Source organism: Taeniopygia guttata, chromosome 10 (assembly GCF_048771995.1).
Source record: "Taeniopygia guttata chromosome 10, bTaeGut7.mat, whole genome shotgun sequence".
In the NCBI taxonomy this organism is placed as follows: Eukaryota; Metazoa; Chordata; class Aves; order Passeriformes; family Estrildidae; genus Taeniopygia; species Taeniopygia guttata.
Window position 1 is genome coordinate 2,493,646 of NC_133035.1, and position 15,093 is coordinate 2,508,738.

A 15,093-nucleotide genomic window follows, 5' to 3' on the forward strand; every position below is an offset into this window, starting at 1 on the left:
ATGGGGGATATGGGGACAGGGGGACAGTGGGGACAGGGGCACATAGGCATATGGGGACATGGGGACAGGAGAATGTGGGGACATGAGGGTATGGGGACACATGGATGGAGGGACATGGGGGGGTGAGGATGTGGGGACACCAGGACACAGGGATGAGGGGACATGGGACATAGGGAGGCAGGGACATGGTGACACAGTGACACGGGGATGGGGGGACATGAGGACTTGTGGACATGGGGACATGGGGATGCAGGAATATGAGGACATGAGGACATGGGGACACAGGGACATAAGGACATGAGGACACGAGGACATGAGGACATGGGGATGTGGGGATGAGGGTACACAGTGACACAAGGACATGAGGATCTGGGGATGTGGGGACACAGGGACATGAGGACACGAGGACATGAGGACACAGGGACATAAGGACATGAGGACATGGGGACATGGGGACATGGGGACATGGGGACATGAGGACATGGGGACTGAGGACACAAGGACATAACGACACAGGGACATGGGGACATGAGGACATGAGGACACAGGGACACAGGGACATGAGAACATGGGGGCATGGGGACATGGGAACATGGGGACATGGGGACATGAGGACACAGGGACATAACGACACAGGGACATGAGGACATGAGGACATGGGGACACAGGGACATAAGGACATGGGGACATAAGGACATGGGGACATGAGGACATGGAGACATGGGGACATGAGGACACAAGGACATAACGACACAGGAACATGAGGACATGAGGACATGGGGACATGGGGACATGAGGACATAGGGACATGGGGACATGAGGACATGGGGACATGAGGACACAAGGACATAACGACACAGGGACATGAGAACATGGGGACACAAGGACATGAGGACATGGGGACATGAGGACATGAGGACATGGGGACACAAGGACATGAGGACATGGGGACATGAGGACACAAGGACATAACGACACAGGGACATGAGGACACGAGGACATGAGGACACAAGGACATGAGGACATGGGGATGTGGGGATGAGGGTATGCACAAGGACACGGGGATATGGGGATGCGACGATGTGGGGACACAGGGACATGAAGACACGAGGACCTGAGGACACAAGGGCACGATGACACGGTGACACGATGCCCCTGTCCCCGCTGTGTCCCGCGCAGACGCTGGTACAGGTGGGGCTGTACGCCATGGGCCGCGACCCCGACGTGTTCCCGCGGCCCGAGCGCTTCCGCCCGCAGCGCTGGCTCGCCGCCGGCCCCAAGCCCTTCCTGGGGCTCGGCTTCGGCTTCGGGCCGCGCCAGTGCCTGGGCCGCCGCATCGCCGAGCTGGAGATGCAGCTCTTCCTCATGCACGTGAGTGTCCCGCCGTCCCCACCGCAGGGGACAGCGTGGTGGCTGTGGGATCCATCCCGTGGGGTCCTCCATGTGAGGGGACAGCGTGGTGGCCGCTGAGGCAATCCCACGGGGTCCCCGATGTGAGGGGACAGCGTGGTGGCTGTGGGATCCATCCCGTGGGGTCCCCAATGCGAGGGGACAGTGTGGTGGCTGTGGGGTCCATCCCATGGAGTTCACAATGTGAGGGGACACCGTGGTGGCTGTGGGGTCCGTCCCACGGGGTCCCCAATGTGAGGGGACAGCGTGGTGGCCATGGGGTTCATCCCACGGGGTCCCCAATGTAAGGGGACAACGCAGTGGCTGCAGTGTCCATCCCACAGGATCCCAGATGCGAGGGGACAGCGCAGTGGCCACGGGGTCTGACCTGTGGGGTCGACAACATGAGGGGACAGCGTGGTGGCCATGGGGTCCATCCCACAGGGTCCCTGACACGAGGGGACAGCGTGGTGGCCGTGGGGTCCATCTCACAGGGTCCCTGACACGAGGGGACAGCGTGGTGGCTGTGGGGTCCATCTCACAGGGTCCCTGACAGTGGCTTCGGGGTCTGTCCCACAAGGTCCTCAGTGTGAGGTCTGTCCCCGTGGAGTCTCTGAATGAGGGGACAGCCTGGTGGCCACAGGGTCTGTCCCTGTGGAGTCTCTGAATGAGGGGACAGCGTGGTGGCCGCAGGGTTCATCCTGCGGGGTCCCTGATGTGAGGGGACAGCGCGGTGGCCATGGAGTCCGTCACCAATGTGAGGGGACAGCGTGGTGGCTGTAGGGTCCATCCCCATGGAGTCCCCGCCACAAGGGGACAACGCGGTGGCCACGGGGTCCATCCTGCAGGGTCCCTGACATGAGGGGACAGCGCAGTGGCCACAGGGTCTGTCCTCATGAAGTCCGTGATGCCAGTGGACAGCGTGGTGGCTGCGAGGTCTGTCACATGTGGTCCCTACTACGAGGGGACAGTGCGGTGGCCACGGGGTCTGTCCCCATGGAGTCTCTGACAGAGGACAGTGTGGTGGCTGCGAGGTCTGTCATGTGGGGTCCTGCTGTGAGGGGACAGCGCAGTGGCCACGGGGTCTATCCCCATGCAGTCCCTGACACAAAGGGACAGCGCGGTGGCCATGGGGTCCATCCTGCAGAGTCCCTGACACGAGGGGACAGCATGGTGGCCACAGGGTCTGTCCCTATGGAATCCCCGACTCAAAGGGACAGCACGGTGTCCACGGGGTCTGTCCCTGTGGAATCCTGGTTTGGCTGGGCTCAGAGTGGCCTCAAAGGTCACCCCGGGCCCTGCCCCACCGCAGTGTCCCCAAAGCCAACCTGCCCCACCGCCGTGTCCTCTCCATCCCAGATCCTGGAGAACTTCAAGATCGAGACCATGCGGGCCGTGGAGATCGGCACCAAGTTCGACCTCATCCTGATCCCGGACCAGCCCATCCAGCTGACCCTGCGGCCCCTCGACGGCCAGCCCTGAGGACCCCCTCCCTGGGGACACCCCCACATCCCGGCGGCCCCGCGGTGGCATTTGGGGACAGCAGGGACGCTCTCAGGGCCGCGGCCTCGGCTCAAGGCCACGCTTATGCCATGGCAGAGATAAAGCAGGGCTGCCCTGTGGGGAGGGGGATGGGGTGGGATGGGGGTTCCCTGGGGGTCCCTGGGGTCCCACCGAGCTCCTCTGACCCTCTGGAATGTTCTGGACTCTCTGGAATGTTCTGGAATGTTCTGCTTGGCCTCTGCTCCATGGGAAAGCGGCTCCGAGGGCGGCGGCGGCGCTGCGGGGTCAGCGCAGGGGGGGCAGCGCCCAGGGGGGCACGGAAAGGGACGGAAGAGTCTGGGGGCACAGGGAGGGCATTTATGGGGGACAGGAAATCCAGCACCCCGCTCTGCAGTGGGCAGGGGACACTGGGGACACTGGGGGTGACTGGGGACACTGGGGACACTGCAGGACACCTGGAACATTGGGGACACTGGGGACACTGGGGACATTGGGGTCACTGGGAATGCTGTGGGTCACTGGGGACACTGGGGACACCGGGGACATTGGGGTCACTGGGAATGCTGTGGGTCACTGGGGACACTGGGGACACTGGGGACGTTGGGGTCACTGGGAATGCTGGGGGACACTGGGGACACTGCGGGTCACTGGGGACGTTGGGGTCATGGGGGTCACTGTAGGTCACCTGGGACATTGGGGACACTGGGGTCACTGGGGACACTGGGGGTACTGTAGGACACTGGGGACATGGGGGATATTGGGGACACTGGGGTCACTGTAGGTCACTAGGGACACTGGGGACATTTGGTACACTGGGGGACACCTGGAACACTGGGGACACTGGGGTCACTGGGGACACTGGGGACACTGCTGGTCACGGGGGATATTGGGGTCACAGGGGTCACTGTAGGTCCCTGTAGGACACTGGGGTCATGGGGGTCACTGTAGGTCACCTGGGACATTGGGGACACTGGGGTCACTGTAGGACACGGGGGACACTGGGGACACTGTGGGTCACTGGGGACACCAGGGGCACTGGGGACACTGGGGACACTGCAGGACACCAGGAACACTGGGGACATTGGGGACAGCGGGGACATTGGGGGTCACTGGGGACACCGGGACGACTGGGGACACCAGGGATCCTGGGGACACTGCGGGTCACTGGGGACACTGGGGACACTGCAGGACACCAGGAACATTGGGGAGATTGGGGACACCGGGAATATTTGGGTCACTGGGGATGTTGTGGGTCACTGGGGACATTGGGGTCACTGTAGGAGACCTGGGACACTGGGGACACAGGGGGTACTGGAGGTACTGTAGGACACTGGGGACATTTGGGATATTGGGGACACTGGGGTCACTGGAGGTCACTGGGGACACTGCAGGACACCTAGAACACTGGGGACACTGTAGGACACTGGGGACACTGGGGACGCTGGGGACATTTGGTACACTGGGGGACACCTGGAACATTGGGAACGCTGTAGGACATTGGGGTCACCAGGGACACTGTAGGACACTGGGGACATCGGGGGCACTGGGGAAACTGGGGACACTGGGGGTCACTGGGGACACTGGGGACACTGCAGGACACCTGGAATATTGGGGACACTGGGGACACTGGGGACATTGGGGTCACTCTGGATGCTGTGGGTCACTGGGGACATTGGGGTCACGGGGTCACTGTAGGTCACTGTAGGTCACTGGGGACATTGGGGGCACTGGGGACATTGGGGACACTGGGAATGCTGTGGGTCACTGGGGACACTGGGGACACGGCGGGTACTGGGGATGTTGGGGTCATGGGGGTCACTGTAGGTCACCTGGGACACTGGGGACACTGGGGTCACTGGGGACACTGGGGGTACTGTAGGACACTGGGGACATGGGGGATATTGGGGACACTGGGGTCACTGTAAGTCACTGGGGACACTGGGGACATTGGGGACATTGGGGACACTGGGGGACACCAGGAACACTGGGGACATTGGGGATACCGGGGACATTGGGGACACCGGGGACACCGGGGCCACTGGGGACACTGCAGGTCACTGGGGACACTGGGGACACCGGGGATACTGGGGACACCGTGGGTCACTGGGGACACTGGGGACACTGGAGGATACCAGGAACATTGGGGAGATTGGGGACACTGGGAATATTGGGGTCACTGGGGATGTTGTGGGTCACTGGGGACATTGGGGTCACTGTAGGTCACCTGGGACACTGGGGACACAGGGGGTATTGGAGGTACTGTAGGACACTGGGGACATTTGGGATATTGGGGACATTTGGGTCACTGGAGGTCACTGGGGACACTGGGGGTCACTGGGGACACTGGGGACACTGCAGGACACCTGGAATATTGGGGACACTGGGGACACTGGGGACTTTGGGGTCACTGGGGATGCTGTGGGTCACTGGGGATATTTGGGACACTGCAGGACACCTAGAACACTGGGGACACTGTAGGACACTGGGGACACTGGGGATGCTGGGGACATTTGGTACACTGGGGGACACCTGGAACATTGGGAACGCTGTAGGACATTGGGGTCACCGGGGACACTGTAGGACACTGGGGACATCGGGGGCACTGGGGAAACTGGGGACACTGGGGGTCACTGGGGACACTGGGGACACTGCAGGACACCTGGAATATTGGGGACACTGGGGTCACTGGGGACACTGGGGACACTGCTGGTCATGGGGGACATTGGGGTCACAGGGGTCACTGTAGGTCCCTGTAGGACACTGGGGTCATGGGGGTCACTGTAGGTGACTGTAGGTCACTGGGGACACTGGGGACATTGGGGACACTGGGGTCACTGGGGACACTGGTGTCCCCCCTGTCCCCCACGCTCACCAGGGCCAGGCCGTGCTCCCGCTCCCGCAGGCGCATCCCCAGCTCCTGCTGCTCCAGGGCCCAGCTCCGGGCGGCCTCCTGCAGCTGGGACAGACCCCAAAACGGGCTGGGACCCCCAAACGGGACCCCAAAACGGGCTGGGACCCCAAACCACACTGGGACCCCCAAACGGGACCCCAAAACGGGCTGGGACCCCAAACCACACTGGGACCCCCAAACGGGACCCCAAAACGGGCTGGGACCCCCAAACGGGACCCCAAAACGGGCTGGGACCCCAAACAGGGCTGGGACCCCCAAACGGGACCCCAAAACAGGCTGGGACCCCAAAACAAGCTGGGACCCCAAAATGGGCTGGGACCCCAAAATGGGCTGGGACCCCAAACTGCACTGGGACACCAAAATGGGACCCCAAACTGCACTGGGACCCCAAAACGGGACCTCAAACCAGGCTGGGACCCCAAACCGGGCTGGGACCCCAAACCGGGCTGGGACCCCAAAATGGGCTTGGACCCCAAAACAGGATGGGTGATCCCAAACCACACTGGGACCCCGAAACAGGACCCCAAAACTGGCTGGGGACCTCAAAATGGAACCCCAAAACCGTCTGGGGACCCCAAACCACGCTTGGACCCCAAAACGGGCTGGGGGATCCCAAACTGCGCTGGGACCCCAAAAACATTCTGGGTGACCCCAAACCACACTGAGTGACCCCAAAACCACACTGGGTGACTCCAAACCATATTGGGTGACCCCAAACCATGCTGGGTGACCCCAAACTACACTGAGTGACCCCAAAACCACACTGGGTGACCCCAAACCATATTGAGTGACCCGAAACCATATTGGGTGACTCCAAACCACACTGAGTGACCCCAAAACCACACTGGGTGACCCCAAACCATATTGAGTGACCCTAAAACATGCTGGGTGACCCCAAACCACACTGAGTGACCCCAAAACCACACTGGGTGACCCCAAACCATATTGAGTGACCCTAAAACATGCTGGGTGACCCCAAACCACACTGAGTGACCCCAAAACCACACTGGGTGACCCCAAACCATATTGAGTGACCCTAAAACATGCTGGGTGACCCCAAACCATGCTGGGTGACCCCAAAACCACACTGGGTGACCCCAAACCATATTGGGTGACCCCAAAACCACACTGGGTGACCCCAAACCATATTGGGTGACCCCAAACCACACTGGGTGACCCCAAACCATATTGGGTGACCCCAAACCATATTGGGTGACCCTAAAACATGCTGGGGGACCCCAAAGCCCCACTCTGCAGTGCCCACCTGCCTGTCCAGCACCCGGGCCCGGCCCTGCGCCTCCTCCAGCCGGGCCAGCAGCTCCAGCTTCTCGGTGGCCCCCAGGAACCGCTGTGGGCACGGCAGGAGCGCGTCGGGGTCACCTCTGGCACCGTGCCCGGCTCTGTCCCCTGTGCCAGCCCCGTGTCCCCTCCCGCTCTCACCGCGGCCCGGGGGGGTCTGGCTGGCTCCTCCCGCAGCTGCTGCGTCTGGGCCAGAAGTGTCGCCACGGTGGCACCTGTAGGGTGGCACCAATGGGGTGGCACCTCTGGGGGGACAGTGGGACGTGTCCCGTGTCCCCTCCCCACGCAGGGACAGGGGGACAGCGAGTCCCGGCTTCTACCAGGGGCTCGAGAATGAGGGACCCCCTGGCAGGGGGGGCACAGGAAGGGTTGGGGACATCCCGGAGGGTCAGGGACATCTCTGAGTGTCCCTGTCCCCTCCACATCCACCCTGGACCATCCCAGCCCCCAGGGAGCGTTGGGGACATCCCTGAGTGTCCCTGTCCCCTCCTGCCCACCCTGGGTCTCTCCTGCCAAACCTGGACCATCCCAAGGACCACTGGGGACATCCCCGAGTGTCCCTGTCCCCTCCTGCCCACCCTGGACCATCCCAGGGACCTTTGGGGACATCCCTGAGTGTCCCTGTCCCCTCCTGCCCACCCTGGGTCTCTCCTGCCATACCTGGACCATCCCAAGGACTGCTGGGGACATCCCCAAGTGTCCCTGTCCCCTTCTGCCCACCCTGGACCATCCCAAGGACCACTGGGGACATCCCTGAGTGTCCCTGTCCCTTTCCAGCCACCCCTGGGTCTCTCCTGCCCACCCTGGACCATCCCAGGGACCATTGGGGACATCCCTGAGTGTTCCTGTCCCCTCCTGCCCACTCTGGACCATCCCAGGGACCTTTGGGGACATCCCAGAGTGTCCCTGTCCCCTCCTGCCCACCCTGGGTCTCTCCTGCCCACCCTGGACCATCCCAAGAACCACTGGGGACATTCCTGAGTGTCCCTGTCCCCTCCACATCCATTCTGGACCATCCCAGGGACAAATGGGGCCATCCCCTTGTGTCCCTGTCCCCTCCTGCCCACTCTGGACCATACCAAGGACCACTGGGGACATCCCAGAGTGTCCCTGTCCCCTTCTGCCCACCCTGAACCATCCCAAGGACCATTGGGGACATCCCTGAGTGTCCCTGTCCCCTCCTGCCCACCCTGGGTCTCTCCTGCCAAACCTGGACCATCCCAAGGACCACTGGGGACATCCCTGTGTGTTCCTGTCTCCTCCTGCCCACCCTGGACCATCCCAGGGACCACTGGGGACATCCCCGAGTGTCCCTGTCCCCTCGCACCCACCCATGGCTCTCTCGGTGCTCCTTTCCCGCAGCAGCCGCTCCATGGCCTCGATCACCTGGGCACAGGGCACCGCTGTCCCCGTGTCCCCGGCGCGGTTCCAGGGCTCCGTGCCCACCCCGTGCAGGGCTGGCCCGAGCCCTGGGGCCTCTGGGTGTCCCCAAACCCGTCCTTGTCCCCCTGAGCGTGTCACCTTCTCCTGCTGCCGCAGCGCCCGCTCCAGCGCCCCGGCCTTGGCCGCCCTGTGCTGGCACCTGCTCAGTGCCAGCTGCTGCTGCTGGTGGCGCCGCTGGAGCAGCACCAGCTCCTTCTCGCGGTCGTTTTTCTGCGGGGAGAATCCCCCGGGAGTTCCAGCACGGCCCCGAGGTGCCCACGGTGCCCACGGTGCCCGCGGTGCCCGCGGTGCCATACCCGGATCAGCTCGTTCTGCAGCCGCTGCACCCGGTCCCGCAGCGCCCTCAGCTCCGCTGCGCCCGCCGCCAGCTCGCGGGCCAGGGTGGCTGTGGGGACAGCCCTGTCACCACCCCGGGTGGCAGCGGGGACAGCCCTGTCACCACCCTGGGTGGCAGCGGGGACAGCCCTGTCACCACCCTGGGTGGCAGCGGGGACAGCCCTGTCACCACCCCGGGTGGCAGCGGGGACAGCCCTGTCACCACCCCGGGTGGCTGTGGGGACAGCCCTGTCACCACCCCGGGTGGCTGTGGGGACAGCCCTGTCACCACCCTGGGTGGCTGCGGGGACAGCCCTGTCACCACCCCGGGTGGCTGCGGGGACAGCCCTGTCACCACCCCGGGTGGCTGCAGGGACAGCCCTGTCACCACCCCGGGTGGCAGCGGGGACAGCCCTGTCACCACCCCGGGTGGCAGTGCCCAATGTGTCCTTCCTGTCCCCATGGTGACACACCAGGTCCCCATCCTCCACCTGGGGTGGCAGTGCCCAGCGTGCCCTGCCTGTCCCCAGGATGATGTGCCTTGTCCTGGTCACCCACCCAGAGTGGCAGTGCCCAGTGTGGACCTGCCCAGCCCCATGGTGACACACCAGATGTCCATCATCCCCCCGTAGTGGCAGTGCCCAGCGTGCCCTGCCTGTCCCCAGGATGATGTGCCTTGTCCTGGTCACCTTGCGGGCTGGCAGTGCCCATCGTGCCCGGCCCGTGCCCGGCACGCACCCAGCTTGTCCAGCAGCTCGTCCCGGGTCAGCACGTCCAGGTCGGTGCCGCGGAGCTGCGCCGGTTCCCGGAGCCGTGCCAGGCTGTGCCGCAGGTGCCCGTTCTCGGCCTCCAGGCTGGCAACGCGGCGGCGCAGGGACAGCAGGTCCCCCGCCATCCTCTGCAGCGCCAGGCGGTGGCTGCCAACGTCCTGGGGAGCCGGAATGACAGGGATGGCCCCTGGACAGGGATGTGCCCCATGGTCCCAGGGCTTGGCTTGCGATGATGGTTGGACACACCATGGGGGAGCTGGGAGATGTTCAGATTGTCCCCTGCTCCTGTCACCATCCATCAATCATCCATCATCCATCCATCCATCATCCATCATCCATCCATCATCCATCCATCCATCCATCATCCATCATCCATCCATCATCCATCCATCCATCCATCCATCATCATCCATCATCCATCCATCCATCCATCATCCATCCATCCATCCATCCATCCATCCATCCATCATCCAACCATCCATCCATCCATCATCCATCCATCCATCATCCATCATCCATCCATCATCCATCCATCCATCATCCATCCATCCATCATCCATCCATCCATCCATCCATCCATCCATCCATCCATCCATCCATCATCCATCCATCCATCCATCCATCCATCCATCCATCCATCATCCATCATCCATCCATTATCCATCCATCCATCCATCCATCATCCATCCATCATCCATCCATCATCCATCCATCCATCCATCATCCATCATCCATCCATTATCCATCCATCCATCCATCCATCATCCATCCATCATCCATCCATCCATCCATCCATCCATCCATCCATCATCCATCCATCATCCATCATCCATCCATCATCCATCCATCATCCATCCATCATCCATCCATCATCCATCATCCATCCATCCATCCATCCATCCATCCATCATCCATCATCCATCCATCATCCATCCATCCATCCATCATCCATCCATCATCCATCATCCATCATCCATCCATCCATCCATCCATCCATCCATCATCCATCCATCCATCCATCCATCCATCCATCCATCCATCCATCCATCCATCATCCATCCATCCATCCATCCATCCATCATCCATCATCCATCATCCATCCATCCATCCATCCATCATCCATCCATCCATCCATCCATCCATCCATCCATCCATCCATCCATCATCCATCCATCCATCCATCCATCCATCCATCCATCATCCATCATCCATCCATCCATCCATCATCCATCCATCCATCCATCCATCCATCCATCCATCATCCATCCATCCATCCATCCATCCATCATCCATCCATCCATCATCCATCCATCCATCATCCATCATCCATCCATCATCCATCATCCATCCATCCATCCATCATCCATCCATCCATCCATCATCCATCATCCATCCATCCATCCATCCATCCATCCATCCATCCATCATCCATCATCCATCCATCCATCCATCCATCCATCCATCCATCCATCATCCATCCATCATCCATCCATCATCCATCATCCATCATCCATCCATCCATCATCCATCCATCCATCCATCATCCATCATCCATCATCCATCATCCATCCATCCATCCATCCATCATCCATCCATCATCCATCATCCATCATCCATCCATCCATCCATCCATCATCCATCCATCCATCATCCATCCATCATCCATCCATCCAGCCATCCATCCATCCATCCATCCATCCATCCATCACCCATCCATCCTTCCTTCTGTCCTTCCAAACCTTCTCCTCTCTTTCCACTTCCCCATCTCCCTCTTTCCCTATTTTCCCACCCATCCCCTGTGGAATCTCCAGGGATGTGGGGTTGGCCCTGGGATCCCCAAACTCGGAGCTTTTTGGGGCTTTCCAGCTCTTTAAAACAGGGATGGGGTGAAGAACAACAGAGGGATGAACATTCCAAGTGGATTCTCCTGGATTTTTTTGGCCTGTGTGTGGCTGGAGATGCCGGGGAGGGGGAGAATAATTCCTGAGGAATTATCCTGGATCCCCTCGGGAAGGATCCTGGTGGCCACAGGACCTTGGCCAGAGGCAGCCACGTGCCTCGGGAACGGCCTCGGGAATGGCCTCGGCCACCAGCCTGGTGGGGGTGACAACCCTGGGGACCTTGGGGACAGGGAAAGGGGAGCAGGAGCAGCCAGAGGCTCCAATCCTTCCTCCACATCTGCCGGGAATGGGGAAATCCAGGAATCTCTTCGTTCCCGAGGTGAGCAGCGGCCAAGCCCGGGGCTGTCCCCTCCCAGGCCACCCTGGGGACATCGCTGTCCCCCCGTGCGTGTCCCCCGTGTCACTCACCGGCTCCTGGCGGTGTCCCCTGCTCTCCTGGGAAGCGCCAGGGAGAAGCGGGAAGGCTGGAGCAGGAAGGTGCTCCAAGGGGGAATCCAGGCTCGGGATGTTCCCGTGCCTCCGGAGCGGCTCCCGTCCGGGCACGGCCCTGCCCGGGGCTGGCAGGGACATCCCGGGCGGGCACAGCTGGTGGGGACAGCGGGGACAGCAGGGACAGCGGGGACAGCGGGGACAGGGACTGGGGTGAGCAACGTGAGCATGTCCCAGTCCTGTTCCCGGCTCTCCCATTCCTGATCCCACCATGTCTCATTCCCTTTTCCAGCTGTCCCATTCCTGATCCTGCCCTGATCCCATTCCTGATCCTGCCCTGATCCCATTCCTGATCCTGCTCTGATCCCATTCCCCATCCTGCCCTGATCCCATTCTGGATCCTGCTCTGATCCCATTCCTGATCCTGCCCTGATCCCATTCCTGATCCTGCTCTGATCCCATTCCTGATCCTGCTCTGATCCCATTCCTGATCCTGCCCTGATCCCATTCCTGCTCCTGCCCTAATCCCATTCCCCATCCTGCCCTGATCCCATTCCTGATCCTGCCCTGATCCCATTCCTGATCCTGCCCTGATCCCATTCCTGATCCTGCCCTGATCCCATTCCTGATCCTGCCCTGATCCCATTCTGGATCCTGCTCTGATCTCATTCCCCATCCTGCCCTGATCCCATTCTGGATCCTGCTCTGATCCCATTCCTGATCCTGCTCTGATCCCATTCCTGATCCTGCCCTGATCCCATTCCTGATCCTGCCCTGATCCCATTCCCCATCCTGCCCTGATCCCATTCCTGATCCTGCTCTGATCCCATTCCTGATCCTGCTCTGATCCCATTCCTGATCCTGCCCTGATCCCATTCCTGATCCTGCCCTGATCCCATTCCCGATCCAACTGTGTCCCATTTCCATTGTGTCCCATTCCCGATCCTGCCCTGATCCCATTCCTGATCCTGCTCTGATCCCATTCCTGATCCTGCTCTGATCCCATTCCCCATCCTGCCCTGATCCCATTCCTGATCCTGCCCTGATCCCATTCCCGATCCAGCTGTGTCCCATTCCCATTCCCATTGTGTCCCATTCCCGATCCTGGCTTCTTCCATTGCCAAGCCCAGCATGTCCCATGCCCATACTTGGCATGTCCCACTCCTGATCCCGCTGTGTCCCATTTCTGATCCCGTCCTTTCCCATTCCCAATCCCAGCTGTCCCATTCCCATTCCCTGTCCCTGTCCCATTCCCAGTCCCATCCTCATTCCCATTCCCATTCCCTATCCTACGCTGTCCCATTCCCATCCCCATTGCTGATCCTGCCATGTCCCATTCCCATTCCCATCCCTGTTCCCACTCCCATCATGATTCCCATTCCCACTCTGTCCCATTTCCTGTCCCATTCCCATTCCCAATCCCACTGTGTCCCATTCCTGTTCCCTGTCCCATTCCCATTCCCAATCCATTCCCTATCCCGCTCTGTCCGATTCCTATTCTCACTCCCATTCCCATTCCCATTCCCATTCCCATTCCCATTCCCATTCCCACTCCCATTCCCATTCCCATTCCCTGTCCCAATCCCAATCCGCCTCTGTCCTATTCCCATCCCCATTCCAAATCCCACTGTGTCCCATTCCCATTCCCATTCCCATCCCCATTCCCATTCCCATTCCCATTCCCATTCCCATTCCCATTCCCATTCCAAATCCCACTGTGTCCCATTCCCATTCCCAATCCCACTGTGTCCCATTCCCATTCCCCATCCCAATGCGTCCCATTCCCATTCCCATTCCCATTCCCATTCCCATTCCCATTCCCTCTCCCGTTCCCGTTCCCGCTCCCGTTCCCATTCCCGCTCCCGCTCTCTCCCGTTCCCTCTCCCGTTCCCATTCTCACTCCCGTTCCCATTCCCGCTCCCGCTCCCGTTCCCATTCCCATTCCCGCTCCCGCTCTCTCCCGTTCCCACTCCCGTTCCCGTTCCCATTCCCATTCCCGCTCCCATTCCCATTCCCGCTCCCGTTCCCATTCCCGCTCCCGTTCCCATTCCCATTCCCGTTACCATTCCCGTTCCCGCTCCCGTTCCCATTCCTGTTCCTGCTCCCGTTCCCTCTCCCGTTCCCTCTCCCGTTCCCATTCCCGCTCCCGTTCCCTCTCCCGTTCCCATTCCCATTCCCTCTCCCGTTCCCATTCCCGCTCCCGGCCGGCCGCGGGCGTTGCCCGGTCCCGGTGTCCCGGACCGACCGTTCCCGAGCAATTCCCGGGCTCCCGGGGGCTCCCGGCGGAGCGGCCGCCGCTGTTCCCGGGACGCTTTTCCGGGAAAAGGGATCCGGGCGGCGCCGTTGCCACAACAGAGCCCGTCCTTGGCAACCCCGCCCGCAGCGGCGATCCCAAAAACCCCGCGGGGATCCCAAAAACCCCGCGGGGATCCCAAAAACACCACGGGGATCCCAAAAAACCCGCGGCGATCCCAAAAACACCGCGGGGATCCCAAAAACACCGCGGGGATCCCAAAAACACCATGGGGGATCGCAAAAACACCATGGGGGATCCCAAAAACCCCGTGGGGATCCCAAAAACCCCGCGGGGATCCCAGAAACACCGCAGGGATCCCAAAAACACCGCGGGGATCCCAAAAACCCTGCGGGGATCCCAAAAACAGCGCGGGGATCCCAAAAACCCCGCGGGGATCCCAGAAACACCACGGGGATCCCAAAAACACCACGGGGGATCCCAAACCCGCGGCGATCCCAAAAACCCCGCGGGGATCCCAAAAACACCGCGGGGATCCCAAAAACACCATGGGGGATCCCAAAAACCCCCTTGGTGATCCCAAACCCCTGCGGGTATTCCCGACAAACACCACGGGGCAATTCCAGGGGTGATCCCAAAATCTACACAGGGGAATTTCTGGGGATCCCAAAATCTACATGGAGGAATTCTCGGGGTGATCCCAAAATCTCCATGGGGCAGTTCCAGGTTACCCCAGAATCTACATGGGGGAATTCCCAGGGTGATCCCAAAATCCGTACAGGGCAATTCCAGGGACACCCCGGGGGATCCCAAAATCCACCCGGGTGACCCCAAAATCCACATGGGAGAATTCCAGGGGTGATCCCCAAATCCACATGA

The 15,093-nt window shown here is 61.0% G+C and overlaps 2 protein-coding genes across 3 annotated transcripts in view; one reads left to right on the forward strand and one right to left on the reverse strand.

Moving 5' to 3' along the window:
- The window catches only part of CYP11A1 (cytochrome P450 family 11 subfamily A member 1), a 17,471-nt gene extending 14,351 nt beyond the window's left edge, over window positions 1-3,120 (forward strand). For both annotated transcript variants that reach the window (NM_001127374.2, XM_041718277.2), the window contains 2 exon segments: window positions 1,180-1,371; window positions 2,749-3,120. In NM_001127374.2, coding sequence (NP_001120846.1) covers window positions 1,180-1,371; window positions 2,749-2,871 — 315 coding nt within the window. In that variant the 3' untranslated portion in view covers window positions 2,872-3,120.
- CCDC33 (coiled-coil domain containing 33) lies at window positions 3,098-14,280 on the reverse strand. Its single transcript, XM_072934027.1, has 9 exons — window positions 14,206-14,280; window positions 11,940-12,116; window positions 9,599-9,788; window positions 8,842-8,930; window positions 8,624-8,755; window positions 8,430-8,488; window positions 7,068-7,317; window positions 5,765-5,848; window positions 3,098-3,228 (listed from the first exon to the last, which is right to left on the reverse strand). The coding sequence occupies exons 2-9, from the start codon at window positions 12,099-12,101 to the stop codon at window positions 3,178-3,180; spliced, it is 1,017 nt and encodes a 338-aa protein (XP_072790128.1). The 5' UTR covers window positions 12,102-12,116; window positions 14,206-14,280; the 3' UTR covers window positions 3,098-3,177.
- Window positions 14,281-15,093: the final 813 nt, after the last annotated feature.

Excerpts from the sequence above, each read along its gene's own strand:
- CCDC33 (XM_072934027.1), bottom strand. The coding sequence starts at position 12,101 with ATGTCCCTGCCAGCCCCGGGCAGGGCCGTGCCCGGACGGGAGCCGCTC. Across the intron at positions 8,756-8,841 it reads TGCAGAACGAGCTGATCCGG|AAAAACGACCGCGAGAAGGA; the intron begins GTATGGCACCGC and ends TTCTCCCCGCAG. Across the intron at positions 8,489-8,623 it reads CGCTGCGGCAGCAGGAGAAG|GTGATCGAGGCCATGGAGCG; the intron begins GTGACACGCTCA and ends CCCTGTGCCCAG.